This window comes from Anser brachyrhynchus, assembly GCF_964034855.1.
Source record: "Anser brachyrhynchus genome assembly, chromosome: 13".
NCBI classification, from domain to species: domain Eukaryota; kingdom Metazoa; phylum Chordata; class Aves; order Anseriformes; family Anatidae; genus Anser; species Anser brachyrhynchus.
The window spans coordinates 9,447,279-9,468,829 of record NC_137708.1 but is presented as its reverse complement, the minus strand read 5'-3'; the positions used below and the strand labels follow the sequence as shown (position 1 = coordinate 9,468,829).

Below are 21,551 nucleotides of genomic sequence, written 5' to 3'. Positions count from 1 at the left end.
TATTTTGTGTAAGTGTCCCAAATGTCTGTCTGACCTAAACTTTAGCCTGTTCCTTTCTGCTCTGTTTGGCCAAGACTGGGACTAAGCTTTCTTCGGGGACATGGACGGGAGGTTCCAGTGCAATCCTGCCTCTGCCCTGCTGCTGCCTACCCCTTTGTAACATTCTCGTTGAGCTAATTTCCAGCTGGTCTCTTGCCACTGTTTAATATAAACCAAATGCTCTAGCAAAGGCAGCGTAGTCAGACTACTTGCTGAAAAACTGAAAAACTTACATTGCCTGTGCCCGGCTAAGAAGCTCTTGGGAGTTATGTAGCTTTCCGGGGCGGGTGGTTACAGCAGCACCCAGCCTACTTTGCCCCTGTTTAGAGCCGTCGCTAGTGGCATAGCATTTTTTGCCTCCCTCCCCCAAGGGATATATAACCTTCTTATGGATTATATAGGATAGTTTTAGTCTCTTTGCTCCCTGCCTTCTGAAAGTATATTAAAAGTTCTTGGAAAGCCATGAAATGGAGTGAGATTCAACCCTGTACTAATGGCCTTGAAACCCCCTGTTATGTAAGAGTCTTTATGACTGGCACTGGTCAATAATTCATGATAGCGATTAAGGCTTTGTGCGTTGGGTTGAAAACAACTTGGCACTTAGCTGTGCGTTGCTGTTTCACGTGTCGGTCGCTTTCGCAGATAATATTCTGGATTAGCATTTGGATCTCTTTGGTCTAATCTGCTGTACCTTGTGGTGTTACTGCTCACACGTCCTGCCTGAGCTGCACAGTTGCTTCGTGCCTTCTGTCAAATAGCACGCCTTGCTTAGACTTGGCTTTGTGGGAGATCTGTAGATTTTTTTAACTTGGAAAGATGAGGGTTTTTTCCACTGTAATTCATAAAATATTAAACTCAGCAGCAGCGGTAGTAGTAGACTTCAGAGTGTAAGAAACCTGCGGTCAAAGCAAAGAACAGCTTCACAGGACAGAGGTCAGCCTGCTACCAGTAGCTTTTTTTTTGTGGGCTGGAAAACATGAGGCAGCTTACTAATTAACAGCATAACGAGCTGTATGGTGAAGATAGCAGTCTAGGGACCTGAAGGCTATGAGTGACAACTTGCACTGTATGTGTGAGTGGCAATCTAGCACACTCATCTTTCTACACGTCTGAACAGAGTGCAATGGCTGTAGGAGCTGCTGGAGTTGGCCTGTCCAGCAGATCCATCCTACAGAAAATTTTCTGTGAGGTCTGAGATAAAAGGAACAGTTCTAGGGGAAGCCAACAAATCTAGCCTCAAGCTAAATACCAGGAAAAGCTTCAAGGTCCCTTGAGATGAGGTTCTGGACTTGTCCAGCGCAGCTGAATTCATAGGCCCACTTGCACAACAGAATGAGCCATGTGCCAAAATCTCCAAGTCTCATGGCTCTTGGCTACCTCCAGCACCTGGCAGGATGCCTGGGTGAGATACCAGTGTCTCCTTAAAGGTCCTGGTGGGCTGGGCTGGGCGTGTGACTGCTTCCCAGACTGATCTGTGACTGCACCACCACTGCCCTGACTCCCCAGTGGTGAAACCTTTTTAATGGTGGTAGGTGACCCGCAGATGAGTTGTGTGGGACTGAAGAGCCACCCGGTGGCTGTCTCCCACAGCCCCACTGCTAGCCAGGATCGTTCTGCAGCAGGCTGGTCTGGACAGTGGTCAACAGCTGACCAAAATTCTGCTTACTGGTCCGAGCAGGCTGTGACCAAAGTGGTGTAACCTCATCTCACGTATAGGTGGAAGATGTTACGCAGTTCCTGACCTCTGGTTCTGCGTAATTGCCAGGCTTGCTACAGTCCACAGATTTATTTTGAGAGCCACATCCTTTTTGCTGTTGTAATCTTATTTTGAAGATTATACCAATTTACTTTCTGCTTAGTAGCCTAATGAGCTGTTTCTGTAGACAAGCTGCTGGTTCTGCTTGGCATTAGAGATGGCTCGTTTGCTGTAGGCTTCTCAAATCAAAATGAGTGTTAGATAAGTGGGTACTCTCTTTGGAAAAGCCTGGTCTGAGTAGCTGGAAAGTTTACAGAGACGCTGCTGCCACTCAGACTGTGCAATGTTCATTACTGATGGGAGGTAGCAAGGCTTATGTCAGACTTGCGTTAACTTCTTGTGAACAAATCTGTACTCCTGCAGTTTATATTGTGGTTCCATCTGCAGAAAAAAAACTTTTCCTTTGTATTTTTTAAAAGTTCCTTTTTTTTCTGCATGTCGGAAGACCCCAGTATAAAGAGCTACACTTCTATTACACTGCAGATTTTGCGAAGTGACTTGGATTGTATCCTCATGGAATAAACTTCATGTGGACACTTCTATGTCTCAATTGTAAATGTGACTAAATTGGGCGTTGTCAGAAAAGGGATCAGAACAGCTCTTCTGTTTAGAAACCCTCTGTTTGGGCAGTTGTGTGTGTTCTGTAACAGTGTGATTCCAGTGTAAAACATTGTTTTTTTGAATAGTGACTTACTGTGGATATTCTTCAGGACCCTCTTTAGGTGAGCAGAGGAATGCCTGAGCCACATAAAGGATGGGCAGCCCTGGCATTTCAACTGAGAGATGTTTGTGCCTGCAGGACCCTCCTGGCAGACCACTCGCCTCTGTGTCCTTTTCCTTTCTGCAGCGGCTTGGTCCATGGTGTGGCTGAGCTGGGGCACAGTGCGGGGCTGGTCCCTCTCTGCTCCTCCCGTCCCTCCTTGTGCTGACCCCACAGCGAGCTGGGACTGAGGAGGGGGTGGGCATGGTGGCCTGTGGATGGCAGCACGCACTGATGCCTGCCCCGCTTGGCTGTAGTTCTGCTGCGTCCAGGTCTCCTCCTCTCTGCATGCTTCAGTCCTCAGCAGCCTTCATCTCATGCCATTGTAATCACCCAAAGAAAAAAACTTCTCATTGGAGCCCATTTATTACAACCCGTGACAGGTGCAAGGCGTGCTTTGTGGTGGGTCAGGTGGAGGTGCAACACTGGCTTAAAAAGGTTCTCCGCTCCAGGTTCCTTTCTCTTGCCTCTGCTCTGGCTCAAAGAAGGTGTTGCAGAAAGGATGGGAAGGTGCCCCTGCTCAGGCCTGTGGGACCGACGGTACCACCCACCCCTGCAATTTAGTGGGTGTTGGCTTCTGCCTGTGAAACGCAGCAGATTGGAGAAACTTTTTGCAGTGACAGTGCAGAAAGTGTTCCCAGCTCATCTGTAGTCTCTCATTTTACAAACAAAACAAAACCCTGTACTCCCTGTTGCCCATGATCTCAAGGGAATAACTCATTCTTTTTTTTTTCTCCCTCCATGTATCCCCTCTCCACACCCACCTCTGTCTTTAGAATTTAATAAAGTGGGTGACTCAGTACTAAATAAAGCCTGCTTCCGGCATCATCTGCTTGTGGCTCATTTCCTGAAGCTGACATCAGTGGAGCCTCTGATTTCCTTATGAAATAGTAAGACATGAGATATCCTTTCCACAGTGTTCTGGGCATACTTGCTGACTTCTCTGGTGATTGCATGCCCCCCTGCTCTAAGCCGTGAAGAGCTAGTTAGTTAGTTAGCGTGCTGAGCTCTGCTGGAGCACAGGGTAGATTGGGCAAGTCCTCAGATTTGCTTTACGCTGCAAAATCACACTCTAGTTTGCAAGCATTTTAAAAATAAAGACAAACTTTCAGACCCTACTGCATATGCAGGTTTTTATTAAATAAGCATGAGCCTGACTAATGTCTTGCTTTCTTCCTGGTGACAGGCTTGTTGAAAGAGTAGCTCAGAAAGCTTTTAAGTGGGAAATCTCGCAAAGACAGATTTTCTTTCTTTAAAGAGACTAATAAATCGAAGAGTTAAGGTCAAATACTTGCTCCTTGGTTGTCAAATCCTTCTACAGATGTTTACTTGATGGAATGTACTTTGCAGTTGGTCAGCGTCTGAAGGTGAAGGCAAGAAGTGCATAAAACCTGTTTGTGTTTAAAAAGCACAGGAGAGAGTGCTTCTGTCCATTTGTGCATAGCTTCATTAAAATCTTTGTCTTTAAAGAGAGTGGACAGAACTGTGGGAGGGGAGAGTCTGGTGCTTAGTAAATGGTCACTGATCCCAGTCCAAATGAGAAGGTGGCTGACCATCAACTTTGCTCTCTAAACCCCCCTGACTTGCAAAGAGTGGTGTTTTCTGTTTGACAGAATAAACTATATAGGTTACGTGGCTCCTCTTCCAACTAGTTACTCTTTTTGCCCTTTCTCCTCCCTCTCTTTCGAAGGAGGGGGATGCTCTTGAAAATGCTTGGTATGCTGAGCAGCTGTTCAGTGGTAAAAAAGACAAAGAATGCAAGTTGTGTGAGTGTACTGCTGCAGGGCAGGTGACTGAGGCTGAAAAGTTTCTCTTGAATAATCCTGGCCTTTCCTGTCACTTGTTACTTGTCCTCCTGTTTCCCCAGCTCACACCACTCCCCTACAGCACCAGAGCAGGCGAGGGCCAGGCTGGGGCAGGAGGCTGAGCTGCGTTTGCTGCTCCTGGAGGCCCGCAGGGTGGCGAGAGCAGGGGCGGCGGGTGCAGCATCGCTGGGTGGGTGCGTGTGGGGGCCACGGCAGCGCAGAAGGGGCCGTCAGTGGGTGTTAATGCTCTGCTGGACTGGTGTAACACAGAGATGCTGGGAAGGGTGGTGCACCATGTCCTACACCACCTGGCTGGAGGGCAGAGCAGAGCCCAGCAAACTGCTTTTTGAAGCAGGAGGTGGAGGTGCCCTCGTTCAAAACACTTCCCCAGAAGTGGTTGGCAGTTCTCGTATAGCTTCCAGTATTATCATAGCATCTCTTGTTATTGCTGGCTAGGGCTAGAAAAGGGTTCTTCTGGAGGGGGCTGGAGAGCCTGGTGTCCAGGAGCAGGTGGTGGTGCTTGCTGGGGAGAGCTGTGGGGTCACCTACCCTGCTGTAGCCGAAGGCCAGCACGTGGCACCATTCCTTCCTTCCCCAGAGCATTACCAGGGCAGGGGGTGAGGGGAGAGGGGAGAGGTGACTCCTGGGCTACTCTCTCTGTTGCCTCATCACCTGGCAGGCAGCGACTGCTCCTGCAGCTCTGTCTGAGTAACCTCTGGAGGGCGAATACGTGTTAGTGGCCTCCCAGCGAAACTTGGCAGCTGGAGCCGGGGAGGAGACGCGTCCTTGCGCAACGATGCGCTGGAGGGATCCTGTCCCCGGTGTGTCAGCACCTCCCTGCAATTGAAGGGCATTCTTGCTGCTGGTGACGTCCTTTGCTGTTGACCCTGACAGCACCGCTGTCCTCCTTCCTGTGTGTGGGTTTCGATCTGTGGTCCCGGCACAATTCATGCCTCTCTGCATCCCTTCTGGACACAAGTAGTGCCGGCAAACCAACCGGGGCAGAAGGGGAGGAAAGTCTTCACCTTAATGAATCCTCTTGCTCCAGCCACATATTTTAATGAGAGAATGGTTGATTTTTTTTTTTTTTTGGTGTGTTGTGGTCAGGTTCCTCTGCGATGAGATGCATGCTCCTGGGTTGCTGGCAGTGTTGAGGGAAGGGCTCCTCGTCCCGTGTGTGCCCCTTGCTGGGGCATGGGTGCCTTCCGCCTCGTGCAGGAGAGCGGATGCCTCGTCACCTGATCAGAGCAACCTCTGAGCCACCTCAGGCATATCCTGTGCTTCCCTAAAAGGCTTTCTTAGGGAGGAAGAGGAAAATACGCTGGTGCACTGGGCTGACCGTAAAACTCCTATTTTGGAAGAGCACAGGGAGCCGCGTTTGCCCAGCCACGCTGGAGGAAGCGGGCTGGGAGCGGCGGGGAGCTGTGCTGGGGCGTGCCACGGCGAGGAGTGGCGCTGGCGCTGCCGAAGAACTATTTTGGGTTTGCGTGTAATTGCAGGTTGCACCAACGAGGCTGGGTTTGGAGATATTTAGGGAGCTGAGTGCTTTTAAAGCTGCAGAAAAACTGGCTGCCGCTGATCCTCTACAACCGTGGAGGGTGGGTGTGTTTCATGCACACCCGCTGAGCGCAACTTCGACTTCTCCTCACCCTGGAGCCACTGAGCATCTGTGTTGGCTGAGGACAGTGGGTGGCGATGCCCTTTCCCTCCTCGGCAAAGGGAACAGTGGCAGTTAGCAGCCCCATAGGGTGCATTACTCCTACCTGGAAAAGAGAATAAGTAGAGGTTTAAAGCCCCATGGGCTGGTGGCTTTTAGTTGTCTGCCTCTGCAGCGTGGGTCTGACACCTACAAACCTGCAGGTGCTGCTTTTCTCTCCCAGCGACGCTCTTGCCAGAGGCAAGGGGAGGAGGTTTTTCTTTTCCCTCCCCAGATCAGGCATTGCTCCTATCAAGCCCTGAAGGAGCAAGGACAGAGCTGTCACAGAAGAAATCACAGTCTAGTTTGGGAGCTGAGTTTTTGCATGCTGTCTCTAAGACCAGTAAAGCCCCAAAGCCTGAAACTTCCTAAAACTCAGTGTGAGTTTTTATTGTGTGGTGTGTTTGCACATAAAAACAGAGAGGGACTAAACTTCCTGAAATGAATATATTCACTTTTTGTTGCGTGGTTGCCCCAGGACTTCACAGGCTCTGTTGCTGTTGTGGGTCAGACAAACTCCTTACACCCAGGGACCAACGCGATGCTGAACCCAGCTGCTGATGCAAGTGAGAGCAGCGTTGAAGCTGCTCTTCCCAAATCCCATCTGATGCGCAGGCAACCTGATCCCAGTGGAGTGCAAAAGTGCTTTTCAAGCCAACTTCTTTCCTTCTTTCTTTCTAAGTTGCAGCTGCAGTTCTGGGCTTAAAAAACTCTATTTTGGTTTTCATTATATTTACCATCCTGAGGAAGCTGGCAGGTTGTGGGTTTGGGGTTGGGTTTTTTTGTTGTTTTTTTTAAACCTCTTTTGAAAATTTACAGCTGGAAGCTAAATTTTAAGGTGATGCCCAAGAAATGGGACCAGGCAATGACTCACTTTCCTGGCTGATGTAATTAAAAAAAAAAAGGAAAGAAAAACAATGAGCCTATTGGTCAAGTATTTTTAATTTTTCTAATGGTCACGAGTTCTTCAAATTCTTTACTAATTCAAGTATTCTGCTTATTGGTAAGTGATGTCCTCTCCTTTTCACTATAGGAGGGCTCAGGCATTGTGGATTTATCAGGAAAGGAAACTTCTGAAATATGTAGTTATTCTTTGGAAATCTCTCTTACCCTTTTTTGGTGATTTATTCTGTTTCTGTATGTTGGATCAGCTAAAAAAAAAAAGTGCACATTTCTGTTGCTTGTCTTTTTGGTTGATAGCAGATGTCCGTATTTTCCTCTGGAGCAGACTGGGATTAATTGTTGAGGTAATGCAATATATTGCTATGTGGACCAGCTTGGTATTTATTTGGTATTTACCACCCATTTAGACCACATCTGTTTGTTTTGTTGTTTGTTTTGGTTTTGTCTTTATTGTTGGGTATTTTATTTGGTTGTGGGTTTTTTGTTGTTTTGGTTTTGTCTGGAGGAACAGTGGGGTGAAATAGTAGGCACCATCCTACGGAATATGGGCCGAGGACGAATAGATCTGGCTTCTCATTGCTCTGTAAACTTCTGGTGGTCTTAAGGCTGGTCTTAAAGCTTTCCACAAAATGAGTGCTTCGAACAAAATACAAGCTCTGTGTTGCTATTTGACTGGACAAGCCGAGACTAATCTGTAATAACAACGATACATTTTTTAGTGATGAATATATATTAATATAAGTATGTGCGTATTTGTGCATATGTACGTAATGCATGTATATGTATAATTTATACTAAGCTATAAAGATTTTTATGTAAAATATAAGTAATAATAAGAATATACACATAAATGCACACAATTTTATATTTTCTTCATATACAGATATATAAGAAAAATATATAAAGAAAATTATTTGCTTACCTAAAAGCTTTATAAAAAGCTTTATACCTTTGTATAAATTATACACATACATTTAATATATACACATATATATGGGGTACATACATGTATATGAAATACAATATTTTGCTTACCTAAAAGCTTCATATCTTAGTGCCTTCCGCTCCCAGGTGCCGGGCACTAAAGGAATAAAAGCCATTTAGGGGCGGGGGGTTGCCCCCTTCCCCGTTGCCTGTTTATGGGATGCTCCGTGCCACCCTGGGGCTCTCGGGCAGCGCCTGCCCGAGCGCCCATTGGGCGGCGGGTGGGCGGGCGGCAGCGGCACTGGGCTTTCCAGCTCTGTGCCGTGGGCGTGGGAGACGCTGCCGCGCTCGCATGAGTTGCTGCTGCCGGGAGAGGAGGCGAGGTAAGGGAGGCTCGCTGCGGGCTGGCGCCAGAGCTGCGCTGCTGCTCGGGCATCTGGCTGCCGAGCCGCGAGCACGCGCCGGGAGCTTGCTGTCCTGCGGCTGCTTGTGTTGCTTTTTCTTCGGCGGTTTTGTCCTCTGCAAAATGTGTAGCGACCGCTAATGCTGTAGCGGATAAAATAGCTCTAGTCGGAATCAAGAAGATTAATTGCGAGTCTTGATCTGATTTAAAGTCATTATTTATCTGCGTACCTGACTGAACCGCACGTGCAAACAGAGCAGCGGCGGGTGCTGTGACAGACTTGGTATCTCGGAGTATTTTGTTTCTGAGTGCTGAGGGTGTGTCTTCCCAGAAATCTCAGTCTGGGGCACGTCTTTCCCAGCTGTAGTCTGCACCAGGCTTTGAAACAACAGAACTGCTTAAACTTGCATGTTAGCCTTAAATATTTAAACGTTTGTCTTGCAGAAAGTGAGGAGCTTTGAATACTCTGGGGAAATTGCTGTTGGCTGCTGGCTTTGGTGGCTACCTAACTTCCAGGGTCTGTTGCCAGGAGAGGCTGGGCTCTGGGCTGTTGCGCTGCTGTTCAGACGGGAAGTGGCATGTGGCATCGCAGGTTGGCAGGAGTTTGTTTCCAAACTGACGAGTTTATCTCGCCTGCTGTGTTTTCTGGCAGACGGACTGTGCTTGATGCTGGAAGCTGGGATTGACCGTCTCCAAAAGCTGACTAAAACACTTTTGTACCCCAAGCACACCAGCATATTAAGTACCTTTTGAAATGCTGAATTGTTTATGGTGGGAAAATGTGGACTTAACATGTTTGGAAATCTTCACCTGTAAAACACATCTAGAGCTGCTTCTTCATTGCCTGGTTTTGTTTATACTGAATGTGTTGCTCTGAGGTATCATTTAGCTTGATTTTACTCTTCCCTGGCGTTTCTTCTGCAAAACATTTGGCTGTGAGGAGTGGTTTTGTCAGCTGGAGGACTGTCCCACCCTCCTGAAGGTGGGGTGAGGCTAGGTGCTGCACAGGGCACGGAGCTGCTTCCCCTCCACCTCTGTCCTGCGTGTGCTGGGTGCTGCCAGAGCTTCTGGACCCAGGGAGGAGGCGGCAGAGCCACGCATGGGGACCCAGAGAGAAATCAATGCTGGGTACATCTTGGAGAGCCTGCCTGGCTGTGAGATCTGCTAATCTGGGTGCGTTTTGCAGAGATGAGTGCTTGTCCAAGAGCAGAGCTAGCCTGATCTGAGTATGGGTGTGTGGCTGGTGAGTTTGGTACCTTTGCTCCCTCTCTCTCCTCCCTGTAGTAATTTACATTGTAGAGGAGAAGTGCAGGGAACACCCTGCTGTCAGAGTAAACTGAATTTCACTATCATGGCAACCTCCTGGGAGGCAAAGAGAGCAGCTCTCTTCTGCTCTTCCAGGCTTTTCACATTAATCTTTGAGATTGTTTCTGCTTTTGTTAAGGGTAGATAGGATCTTCAGCATCTCCTCTAGAGAAAATAAGCATTGAATTTACAGCTTTTTCCACTTCCAAAAGCCACTAGAACAGCTATACAGCAAAACTGATTTATTACCGTCTAGCATTGTTTCTTGCTATGAATCAAATTACTTTGACTTCTTTCCCTTTCTCCCAAGTACTTTTAAAACAAGATTATGAGTAGCAGGGGAAGGATGGAGAAAGGTTTTTCTCATTTTATCAGTAGCTCTTTCTAGTAAGAGATCACTTAGGTGAAATTCCTAGTGTGGGTTGTGGTGTTTTTTTTTTTTGAGACTTTTGAAACAGAAACATAATCCCATGTTCAAGCTATGGTTTGTAGTTTCAGCATTCATTGTCATGCTTCTCTCCGAATGATCATTATCCGCCCAATGGGCAGCAGTCTTGGGCTGCTGGGATTTCAGTCCTGGCTGTGCAGTCTCAGGACAGCTGTTTACTTCCAAGCTGAAAAAACAGTCTGCAAAATCGCTTGACCATGGCTGTACCTTTTGAAAGACTGCACGAAACCCACCCTCCCAAAATTAATTGCTGAAACTCCCTATTGTCCAGTTCACCGGGGATCAGCAACGTCACACTGGGCGTTTGGCTTGCGGAAGCTTGTTTGCTGGCATGGAATAAGCAGTGACTGTGCTGTGATTTAATTTAGGGATTGGGTTGATTTCTCTGCCTGGACAGGCAGGAAGCCTAACAGGCAGACTGAGTAACACTTCTTTTAATCACGGAATGTTTTTTTATCAGCAACTTCACCTGCCAAGCAAAGGTGCTGCCTGGGAATGGAAGCTGTAGTGGCTGTTACTTACCGAACGTGGGAGAAGCTCCTGAGTCATGCAGCTTTTGGGGGCTGAGGACCCCAGTTTGGGGGCGTGTGATGCTGCAATGGCCCTTGGTAAAAGCAGGGAGCTGTTACAGAAATCATACGAATCAAGCATCTGCCGTGACTTTTCAAGAGGAGGAAAGTCTTTGGGCCAGAGAGCAACGTCCTGCACGGTGCTCAGTGGGCACATCCCTCATGCACAGTGGGGCTGGAGGTGCTGGGGGAATGGAGGAAGGTCTGGGCTGTGTGGCCATGACTCCCTTGTATCTGTGAAGAGCCTTATCCAGCTGCTGTGGGCCAGGGCACAACCTGAGGTCTGAGGCCACCTTTGTAAGGAACTGGGCTGCGTTAGAGCTGAATATTGGGAAATGGAAGGATACATGCCTAAAGCATGTCAGGGGTAAACTGCAGGTCTCAGCAAGCAGGTCCCATTCTTTTCTGAAAGGAAGTTTGCACTGATTCATCCTTGTGATTCTTATACCTCCTTGCTCATACAGGTGGGGAATCTGGTAGCTTTTCCACTGTTGCTCTGGGGGTCCCATCGTAAAATGAGGGCTGCCTTAAGTTTTGTTGTGAGTGGGTGCTAAGAGGTGGGTCCTCAAAGTCTTTTATGGCTAAGAAAGAGAATAGGCAGAAGGAAGTGTTTTAATACTCTGCTTTATTTGGTGAACAGCACAAGAATAAGGATTACTATGAGCATAAGAATTTCCTGAGAGGCTAGCATGACTTTTCTGTGCCAGAGCCAGGAATTTAAAATTAAGCCTTCTGAGTCTCAGTCCATTAGCAGACATGTGACCCCTGCCATCCCCTTTGCATTTAGGTTTGAATTCAATCTGATGAATTGTTCTTGCTTTTGCAAGTTCCAGGCAGAATGAGTTTTCTCTTCCTTTCTTCCTTTCCTGAGAGGCCTTGAAAGGATTACCTGTTTCATGCTGTAATAACTAGTTATTGGGGAACATCATTCCACTTCCACTGATGTGAACACATCATTGTAATTCAAAGTAAGTTAAACTGATCTAGTGGGCTACAGTCTTGACAGTACACTAATCCTGGAGCAGCTGCTCTGCTGAAAACAGAGGTGTACCGAAGTGCAACGTTTTGGGGGAGCATTTGGCAAACAGGCTTTGAAGGACTGATTCGCTGGTGCCTCGGGCAGTTCTTTATCTGGTTTCTACTGTGCCCTGCAGATTCCAAGTGCTCTGTAGATAACAGTAATGGACTTGAGGCTTTGAGGCAACCGGTGTGCTGTAGCTGGGAGCCTGTGGTGTGGTGGGGGTGAGCAAAGGCAAGCCAGTGAGGTCTGGCAGGCAGCTGCTGTCCTCCTTGAAAATGAGCACAACCCCTGCATTGATCATCTATCTGACCCACGTGGTCTTTCATGTCAGGAGCCTATAGGGCGGAGTGTAAGTCTGTGGGAAACTTTATGCTTCTCCCTTTCATTGCAGTCCTAAACACAGTTTGAATTGTCTGACAGTCCAACCTCCTGGCAAATGCTGTCTCGTGGGGTTGGACCTCCAAACTCACAGCAAATGCTGTCTCATGGGAGTAAGCCTCCATCCATCGACCCTGCTCCAGGATTGCAGGTCCCCCTTGATGTTCATCAGGCAGCTCAGGCTTGTAGTCTTTCAGGGCTGGATGGGGCTGTGCTGGAGGGATGGCCTCAAAGGCTGGGGAAGCTTTTTTTCTTCCCATGTGCAGCTGGAGTGGGGAGGTTACTGACTTCTGCCCTCCCATCCAGCCTTTGGGCAGCTGGGTGCCATGTGGTTGAGCATCACCAGGTTCTTGATGTCTTTCTGCTGGTCTGTATCTCATGCACAGAAATTTGTGTACTCAAATCCATGCAAATTTCTGTGTTGTTTCCCCAGCTTTCAGTATTTCAGATGCTGTCTTGAAAGGTGTGGCTTTCCTGCTCCCTGGGCTTTTAGCAAGGGGCTAATTCCTATTTTGATGCTGTAAGTGGATATCTGCCATGCTGAATCGGGGTTTCTTATGGGTACCAGCTGCAGCTCATTCTGGATTGGGGTGCTGATGGTGCTGACCCTGTCTGGGCTTGGCTGCACTCCAGAAAGTCTCCTTTGCTGTGCTGGAGTGCGTGTGAATTGGCTAGTGGCCTCAGCAGTCATTTTTAAAAGGATTTACGAGGATCAAAACTAGTGAATCTACTTCTATCCTGTAGGGAGAGAAGAGACTTTGACCAGTTTGCAAAAACTGAGGGATCAGGCTGTCCAGGTTAAGGAAAACCAGCTTGCTCCAGTTGTTCCCTTACAGCTGGGGCGACCTGGCTTCTGTGCAACATGGGTCCCCACTGGGCATCTGCCTAGGCGCTGTGCAGAAAATTCTCTGGCATCATTCTTGCCAGATCTAGCTTGGAGAAGTTTGTTTTTTAACCTGGACCTGTTGGAGGAAAGTGTGTATCTGGAGGTGAGTGTCCCATAGACACGTCTCCAAATCCAGAGAGAGCTGCTGTCAAGCCAAGGGTGGTGCTGAACGCCAGTGTGCATCTCTGCTCCTGATGGATTTGACAGATTTTCCCTACAGCGGCAGGGAGTTGTGTAACAACGGGAGCAAAGTCTTTGCATCCGCTCCCAGATGAAAATAAACTTAGTGGGAAGCGTGTCTCTCCCAGCGTGCTCGTTAGAGGAATTTGAAAGAATAAAAGCAGACCTGCAAAAGGGACACTTGCTGCTGTAGAGATGTACTAAACAACACCCGGAGGTAAGCTTTGTACAGAGGTGGGAAGAAGTGAGCCTTAGGGTGCCCCACGCAGTGGCAATTGCTGCCTGTGGTCTTTTGTCCTCCTGCAGTGCAGGGAGTGTCTGCACAGCAGCTGGCGGGGCACAAAACCAGGACAGACAAGTCGAAAGGACTTGATGTGCTGCGTGTAAAGGCAGTGTCCTGAGCAAGCTGGAGAACTGAGGGGTGGGAGGTAATCAATTAAAACAACTGGACGAGCTTAGATAGATTCAGTTATAAAATTGAATCTCCGTGGGGTTACTTCTTGGCCTGTTGAGGTGAGTTGCTTGGTGCTATGCATGAACGAAGAGAGCTGTGTTCATCGTGAAATAAAGCCTAGTATGGGTATTTTGGCTGGAACTTCTTGCAAAAGGAGCCGGGGGGAACTGGGGTGAGGGAAGCATAGGAATACGGATGGCCACGCCATCCTCTGATGCTGCAGCCCTGTCTGCAGAGCAGGGAGGAAGAGGATGGTGAGCAACAGGAAGCCTGGGGGCCAGATCCTACATCAGCTGAGTCACCAGGATTCTCTCCAAATTAGTGAGGCTGCTGCATGTGCTGCAAGCCCAGGGGGTCTGGCACTTGCATAGGGCTGCAGGGTGTACCCAGTGCCTGGCTGTCTGGTACGTTATTCCTAAAGCAATACTGATATTTGTTGGATTAGTGGTCAAAGACGTGCAAGTTTTGAAGTATTTTTAATTTGCTAATGCTGACTGACTTGCCTTGTCGTGTCTGGAGCCTTTGTCATGAAGTGACAGCAAAACCACAGGTTCCTCTGAAAAGAGGAATATACATTGGGTGAGTCACTGTTCCAAGACAAGTCCTATCTCCTTTCTTTCTTTTTTTTCTTCCTTAAATTGGATGGAAAAAGGACATATTAATACCTTTTTGTTGACACTTTAATGTGTCTCTGCATTTGCTTGTTTGAGTAAATAAACTGATACTGTTAATCAGTCAGTTGTGGAGATATTAGAATGGGGTGGGGCAGGGAAAGACGGAGTGGCTCAGTTTTCAAACTAGTGTAGAGCTGCTAAGAAAGCAAATTCTTCCATTTGGATCAGAAGCAAATTCCAGCTCTGTTTCTGTTGGAAGTGCTTGACTTGCTGTCGGGAAATATTTGGTTGCTGTGTCCTTTTAAAAATGGAATTAATCCTTCACTTTTTAAGATGTGCAAACTACTGTTTTGTGTTTTTTTTTTTAATTATTTTCCTTCCCACTAATCCTCTGCACAGGCTGCAGCTTCCAATGCTTCCCTCCTGGGACTGTCTGGGGACCTTCTGCATGGACAGGGTTGCTGTCTGAGCAGTTAATCCACCCAGAAGTCCTGGTGAGCTCCTGGAACTTGTGTCTGATGTCCGCACTGCGAGTGCGGAGTGCCAAAGTGGAGGCATGCCTCTGATGGAGCATCCTCACAGCTCATCTCCAGGTGGCTTACAGCTGTGAAAACACAGGGGCTGGGGCAACTTTATTTGACCTGCCAGTATTGCAGTTCTGTCTGGAGAGCAAATAAACTGACCCCAATGCGCTGACTGTGGTGTGTTTAGAAGCTATGAAGCTTGTTTACACAGAAACTTGATACAACTCCTATCTGGGAAGGGAGTTGATATTAGAAAACCTGAGACACACTTAAAGCAGCTCTCATCTCTAGCAAAAACTGAGGTCTTCAAAGTGCATAAATGGGCTGCACACCTGCTGGCCATGTGCTTCTGTGAAGCTGCTTTAATGCATCCCGGCAGCAGGGAGCTCTTCTTTCCTGATGGAAGGATGAAGGCAGGAGTGAAGGGATGTTGAGCAGGAATTACTTCCTTATACGCTCTGTTTCTGTGCACATTGACCAATGGGCCTTCTGTCACCAGGGTGTGTAGTGAGTGTGGGATCACTAGCTTCTGTCATCTTTTTTTCTCTTTCTCTCTTCCTCCCTCTAAAATGGGTCTTTAAGCAGAGTTTGTCTCTGGCCATCATCGCATGCCCTACAGAGGCTCTTCTCCCAGTAGAAGTCGATGGGACGTGGTGAGGCATGAGGGACGCAGTGCTGGGTCTCCACCAGGGCTTTGAGAGAGACAGCTGATGTGTGATCACTAGTGTAGTGTTATAAAAGGGGTTTTATGTCTGTGAAGACAAAGCCAATTGTTTAAAAATGTGTCTGAATGAAAAACACAATTCTGAATGCCCTTGACTCAGCTATTAAAAAAAAAACACAAAGCAACACACCACAAAAGAAAAAAAAAATCTGGAGAGCTCTCCAACCCGGTGTGCCAAATGTAGGTGTAATCCTCTTCACTGGGAGAAAGCAGGGGGGGACCAACTAAAATGGAAAACCCACAAACCTCCATAAAATCCTTCTAGGAGCTTAACTGTCCCAGTCTAAATTATAATTTTCTCCATCTCACTAACCTTTTCAAATACAACAAAACAGTATCATAACACTTTCCCCTTCTCAGACAGCTATAATGAGGTCAGGTGTCTGCTTTTTTTTCTCTCTTGGTTCAAGTTCTCTCTTTCTCCTCTCAACTTGAGAAACAGAAAGAAGAAAGCGATATGAAAACAGAGGTAAATCTCTTTCATAGACTTGCTAAGATGAAAAGCATAGAGACTGAATTTTTTTTCAAGTGAAAACCCGCACAAACAATGGTAGGGCGTATCCTGAGTGTGATAATTCTCTGATAGTCAAACAATGCAGCTTTTATATAAAAAAAAAAATAAAAAAATCTCTCAGCTTACGGTGGTGTTAGCTTCTTGTTTTGATGTTAAAGATGGTAGAGATAGCAGCAAATTAAATTCCAATGAAATGGATAGGTAGTGATGTTCTTGGAAATCCATCTTAAGAGAAGCCCAAATGGTTTGAAAATGAATTGGAGCAAGTGAGGATTAGGAAAAAAGAATGAGTGAGGGTGGCTTGGCTGAATCTTTAGCTTTATAGTTCAGCCTCTCCTGCCTGGCAGGTGATACCATGTGTAGCCGAAACTGCTTCCAATCTCGATACCAGAGTGTTTCTGCCAGTTGTGAAATCCACCTTTGGTACCGTGCACCAAACTTGCTCAGAGCTGACTTTGTTGCCAAGCAACTGCTTTATCCCCTGGGGGAAAAAAAAAAAAAAAAAAAAAACAACTTTGGTTTTGGAGGCCCCAAGGACTGGGCTGCTTGGGTGCTACAGAGGAGCTGGCTCTGTAACAGAGAGGGTCCCGGTCAGGTGGATTGGGCACCCAGCGAGAGGAGCAGCTGTAAAAATTTACCATGGTGTTGTTTAACTCTGTGAACCTGAACAAGCTTTGCAGCAATTCCTCCTCCTGCCCTGTTCCTGTAGTATGAACCCAAGGCTGAAGTCAGTTGTCTGGCTGTCGGTGGCTCTTGCTGACTGTTAAATATCTCGTCCTGCCTGCTGGCAACTCTGCAGATGCTCGGAGCTGGGGTCTGACCTGCTCTCCTTCACGGCTCTGCAGTGATGCAACTTCTTGTTGCCTTCCCTGCTGCTGGCACCTGTCAGTGCTGTTTTCCCAGGGTGCCACGCCTGCCCATCGCTCTCATCTCTAATGACTTTTCTCCTTCCAGACTGAGTAAAGTATTACAGAAAATGAATATTTACAGCTATAGGCAAACCTGTGCTCTTAACCCAGCAAGTGCTGTGGAGCAGCTGTGAGCTTTAGACAAGAGGCTTGCTAGTCAGAGCAGAGGTATTCATGAATCCAAGCCTGGGTTGTCACTTAAGCAGTGAGCCAGCCCGTTCAGGATCCTGTCTTCTGAAGGTCTGTAAACCTGAAATCAGCCTTCATCCTTTTTCTCACAGAGGTGTAGGCTGCCTCTGTTCCCATAGACAGAGGAGGAAACCTTTTATTTTCCCGCTTTGTAGCTAACAAAGAGTTGGAAAATCTTGGGTTGCAAATCTCACTGGAGGTTGCATTGAGCCTGCCCAGATCCTCATTTTTAAGGACCCTTAGCTAGTCTGTAGCTAGTGTGTGTACTGGATTGTGGGCACTGTTAGCAATGCCCACAGTTTTGTCTGCAGGAGGTCACTGCACAGGGTTTGCTCTATTTGCATGTCCAATGAATCACTGCTCCCTCTTGTTTGTGTCAGTCAAAGTGCCAACATCTTCTGATGCTGCTGTCATGGAAGTCATAGGAAGGGGACATGGGCAGGTCCCTGGTCTTTCACCATCTTTCTGGTGATGCCTCTTCTCTAGGCTAGCAGGCTGCCACCTAACCAGTGCTTGGAGAGGAGGATTAGGATACATTGGGGCACATGCCTCATCCTTTGCTTCTTTAAACACCCTTGAAGCTGTGCTGGTCTGATCAATGCAGGGTTTCTGCGTGCTCATGGCTGGTGTGGGGCTGTTGTTGGCTGTTGGGCACTTGCTCACAGTGTTCCCGGCATGCCTGGCTCGGGAGTGTGCATGGGGTCAGCGGCTGCGCAAACAGCCTGTTCCTTGCATGCCATTGAGAGACTGACTCTGGGAAATCGCTGTTTATTCAAAGAGTTTTGTTGTAGAAAAGCAGATTTCCTTTTGGCAAGCAATATCAGATATACTATTTTGTGGAAAAAGACCTTTTTCAGGTACTGTTCAGAATCTTTATTTGGTTTAGGTAGTTGCATGCTCTCAGTGGCAAATGGGTGGGCAGAGCATTCAGTATCTATTGTATTAATATTTTAATTGTAGATATCTCTTCTGTTCAAAGTTGTGGAAAATCCCTGGAGATATGAACTTTTTCCAAACTACAGCATGTAGCTGTAGTGGGTACCTTAATGTGTGCAGAATAACACAGCCTGTAAAATAAATAGAGAGCTAAATATTAACAAAGCTAATGGGATTTCTGACTTGGTAAGGAGCACATTTCCCATCTTCCAAGTTTCACATCTGTTTTTCTTAGTGGAAAGATAAATGCGATTTTGAGAGGTACGGTGACCTTGTTACCGATTGTTACGGTACCGCTGTTCAAAACTGCGTGTGTTTGAATGCAGCTTGGTTTCACACAGCGTCCTTTTTCTCTCTTTAGGTACTCACTAAATTCATGAGATGGCCATCACCACGCAAATCTCCAAAGATGAGCTGGAAGAACTCAAGGAGGCCTTTGCCAAAGTTGGTAAGTTGCAGTGAGAAAGGTCACTTTGTCCCTGTCTGCTGTACGTTTGAAGAGGACTTATCCCACCCCCATGAAAAACAGTGCCAGCAGGACACAGGCAGCCTCCTTATCTCGTGGCCTTCTTCATGCCCAGGAATCCCTCAGCAGTCTTGTTGCTTCTGGCTTGTCACTTCTAGCCAAGGAGCACATAGGAAAGGACGTGGGCAGTGTGACTGCCAGCGAGCACTGGTGGACAGCATTGCCTTGGTGCTCTGGGTGGGCTTCTCTGGCTGCCGATGGTGGAAGAAATATCCAAAGAGGCGTTGTGTTCCTTTGGCCCAGGCAGCACTTCAGGGCTTGCACAGCGCTTGGTCCTGAGGGTGCTGGCTTTGGCGGTTGGGGCTTAGCTGTGCAGAGGGCAAATATAGGCTGTACATTTCTGGTTTATGCAGGTGCATTTGAGGCACCACGGTTGGTGAGCTTATAGGCAAAGCCTAATTAGTGGCTGCATACCTGGACATTATGGAGCAACTTGCGGTGATAATAAAATGCTTTGTGGCCACTGTGCATGTGCGGTGCCCTCTGGTGGCTCTGTTTCTCCCTGGGTCTCCCTTCCCTCGCAGCTGGTGATGCTTGGTTGCCCAAGCTGCAGCCTGCTGCCTCCGCCTGCCTCCCTGCTCCCCTATACTGGCATTGCACAAGCCCCTGGCGAGCTGCTTCAGGAAGCTTAAATGGGCAGAGAGCTGACATCACGGAGAAAACCAGCAGAAAAGTTTAGTTTCCTGGTAGGGCTTATAGGAGGATCAGAAAAAGGCCAGGGAGGGGCAGGATGGGAGCAGGACGGTGGCAGTGAGCTGAGGTCAGCGCCTGCAGCTGGGGAACCACGCCTGGGGCTGGCACTGGATGGGAGCACATTGCACAAGTGGTCAGATCCGCCCCTGCTCATCTCCCTGGCTGCACATCCATGCTGCTTGAGCACTGGTTATTGCTCTGAATCAGTAGCTGCCTCGCATCTGAACAGAAGTCTTGTTTGCTCTAAATTAACAACATGATGGGGAAAAAGTAGTTTTCAAAGGTAACCAATTCTCACAGAATAGTATTTGCTGTCAGGGTATGAAGCAAGTTGTGTTTTAGGCAGTTCCCTCTCCTATCTTGCTCTTGTCCCAGACTTTTCCAGCAGGTGGAAGTCAGCTGGCACAGAGGTAGGTGAGTAACCATCGTGCTTCTAGCTGTGTAATGCACCTCTAATTGCAAACTTTGAGACATGGGTGTGGGCAGCCCTCTCTGTCCTTGGATAAATTTAAAATGATTAACTTGGCTGGATGGAGTGGCTTTTTGTCACTAGTGTGTAGGGAAATTATTGAGGTTAGGTTGGCTGTCTGCCGTTGCACTGAAAACAGTGGGAAGCTCAAGTCAGGTAGTGATTTGTTTTAGGAAACCAGCTTGCTCTGCTGTCCCTGTTCAGTTTACAAATAGAAATGTCAAAACTTACGTATTTAAAAAATGTGATAATTAGCCATTAGTATGTACCCACAAGTGTGATGAGATCTTCTAGTTCTTTTTAGCTGCCTTCTGTTTTGTGTGCTTTAGGCATGGCACAGTTCACAGACGCTGCTGTGGGAGGGCCTGTGCCTGTCAAGAGCATTTTTAATGCTCTTGTTCCTTTCATTCTTGCCTAAAGGAGCCATCTTTGCCCTTGGCTATATAACTGGTTGCTAATGATGTGACTGGCTTCCTCTGGGAACTTCTAATGGTGTCCCTAGTGAATGTGAAAAAACACTGGACTGAGGCTGCTGTTTAAAGTGAGCTTTTTCTTCCGCTTCAGAATCCAGCTACCTGGAAGACTTTGAATGCAATGAGGCATGGTTATAGTAAAACTCAGCTAGCTGGTTTCTTTGATGTCTTAAGGGAGATGTGGGAAGGGAGGAAGAAACACTTAATGGAGTGATTTCTGCTCGCCAGGTGATGTGCAAGCTCCAGTGCATGACTGCGCTGGCTTCCTGGAGACCTGCTTTAATTCTAGCACTGGGCAAGTCACAGCTCTGGCCAGGAATGCTCCTACTACAAAAGCCGTTGCTACTGTGGATTGATAGGGCTTTGAGGATGTGTGTCTGATCAGTTGCTCTGTGTGCAGCTGGACTGGGTAGATAGTCAGCCTTCTAGTGTCAGAGGGTGTCCCTAAGGTCTGCTAATGTGTACTGTCACCTCTGGCTCTCTGTGCCTCTTGCAGGTATCCCCTATCTCCCATGCACCTGGTATGCTGTTTTGACAGCAAAAGGCAAGTCCCGTAGGCTACCTGCTGCTTGCTAGAAGCAGTCCAGTCCACAGATGAGAAACTGTGGTTTGAGGTTAGCATTAAAGTCAGCTGCAGCTTGGGCAAGCAACGCCCTGCATCCAATAACCAGGTATTGCTGCCAAAAGTGAGCCAAGTGATAAACAGCAGGGGTGGGAGGAACATTTTAACGTCTGACAAAAGTAATTATTAGAGGGGACATAATAACTATCTGTGCTTTAAACAACCTGTGTTAGTGGGGGAAGAGCTGTTTGCTCCCAATCTCAGCTAATCTCTGAATTTGTTCCACAGAACTGGTGTGCAATGTCTCTGCACTTGGCCAAACAGTGGCACTTCATAGAAGAGGCGTGGCAGAACAAAATCTGCAAACTTGCTCTGCTTATTTGTCTTCCTCCTCCCTGATCCTAATAGCAGAGATAAGCATCTTTTTCTGGAAACACTAAGTACTTAAAAACATAGCCCAGTTGAACACTTTGTTCGATGCTGCAAGGTAGTAAAACAATGCTCTGAAATGTTAGCTTAAGGCAAATGGGGATCTGTGGTCCTGCTGAGAGCATATGTCCTTAAAAGGAAATGTGTGGGTTACTTTCCCCTCTTGCATCCTGTTATTTAAGCTATTTTAAGGACTTGTCTGGAGGAAGCTGAGCCAGAGCTTGGAGCAGCTTTAGGGTTTTGTTTATTGCGGCTTTGCTGCGCCACCTGCATATGGGCAGAAGGTGGTGCCATATATCACGGCAGTGACCTTTTGCAGGTTTAGTATGCTGGCATGCATGCATCTTTCAGTGGAAATAGGAAACTTCAGATGTGCTGTAGTTTCCTTTCCATCAGGCAGATTATAATGAATCCAGGCTGTAGCTTGTCTGGTAAAACAATTTTGCTTTCTTCCATTAGTAAT

At 47.4% G+C, this 21,551-nt stretch overlaps 1 protein-coding gene across 11 annotated transcripts in view; it reads left to right on the top strand.

The window, feature by feature from the left end:
• Positions 1–21,551, top strand: part of PLS3 (plastin 3) — a 55,885-nt gene that overhangs the window by 15,989 nt on the left and 18,345 nt on the right. For 5 of the 11 annotated variants that reach the window (XM_080553726.1, XM_080553722.1, XM_080553728.1 and 2 more), the window contains one exon: positions 18,298–18,384. In XM_080553726.1, the coding sequence (XP_080409852.1) occupies positions 18,318–18,384 (67 nt within the window). In that variant the 5' untranslated portion in view covers positions 18,298–18,317. Of the gene's footprint in view, positions 1–7,155; positions 7,304–8,201; positions 8,267–9,435; positions 9,460–13,157; positions 13,291–18,296; positions 18,385–21,551 lie in introns of those variants that run through there. The other 6 variants (XM_080553730.1, XM_080553724.1, XM_080553731.1 and 3 more) reach the window with 5 other exon arrangements.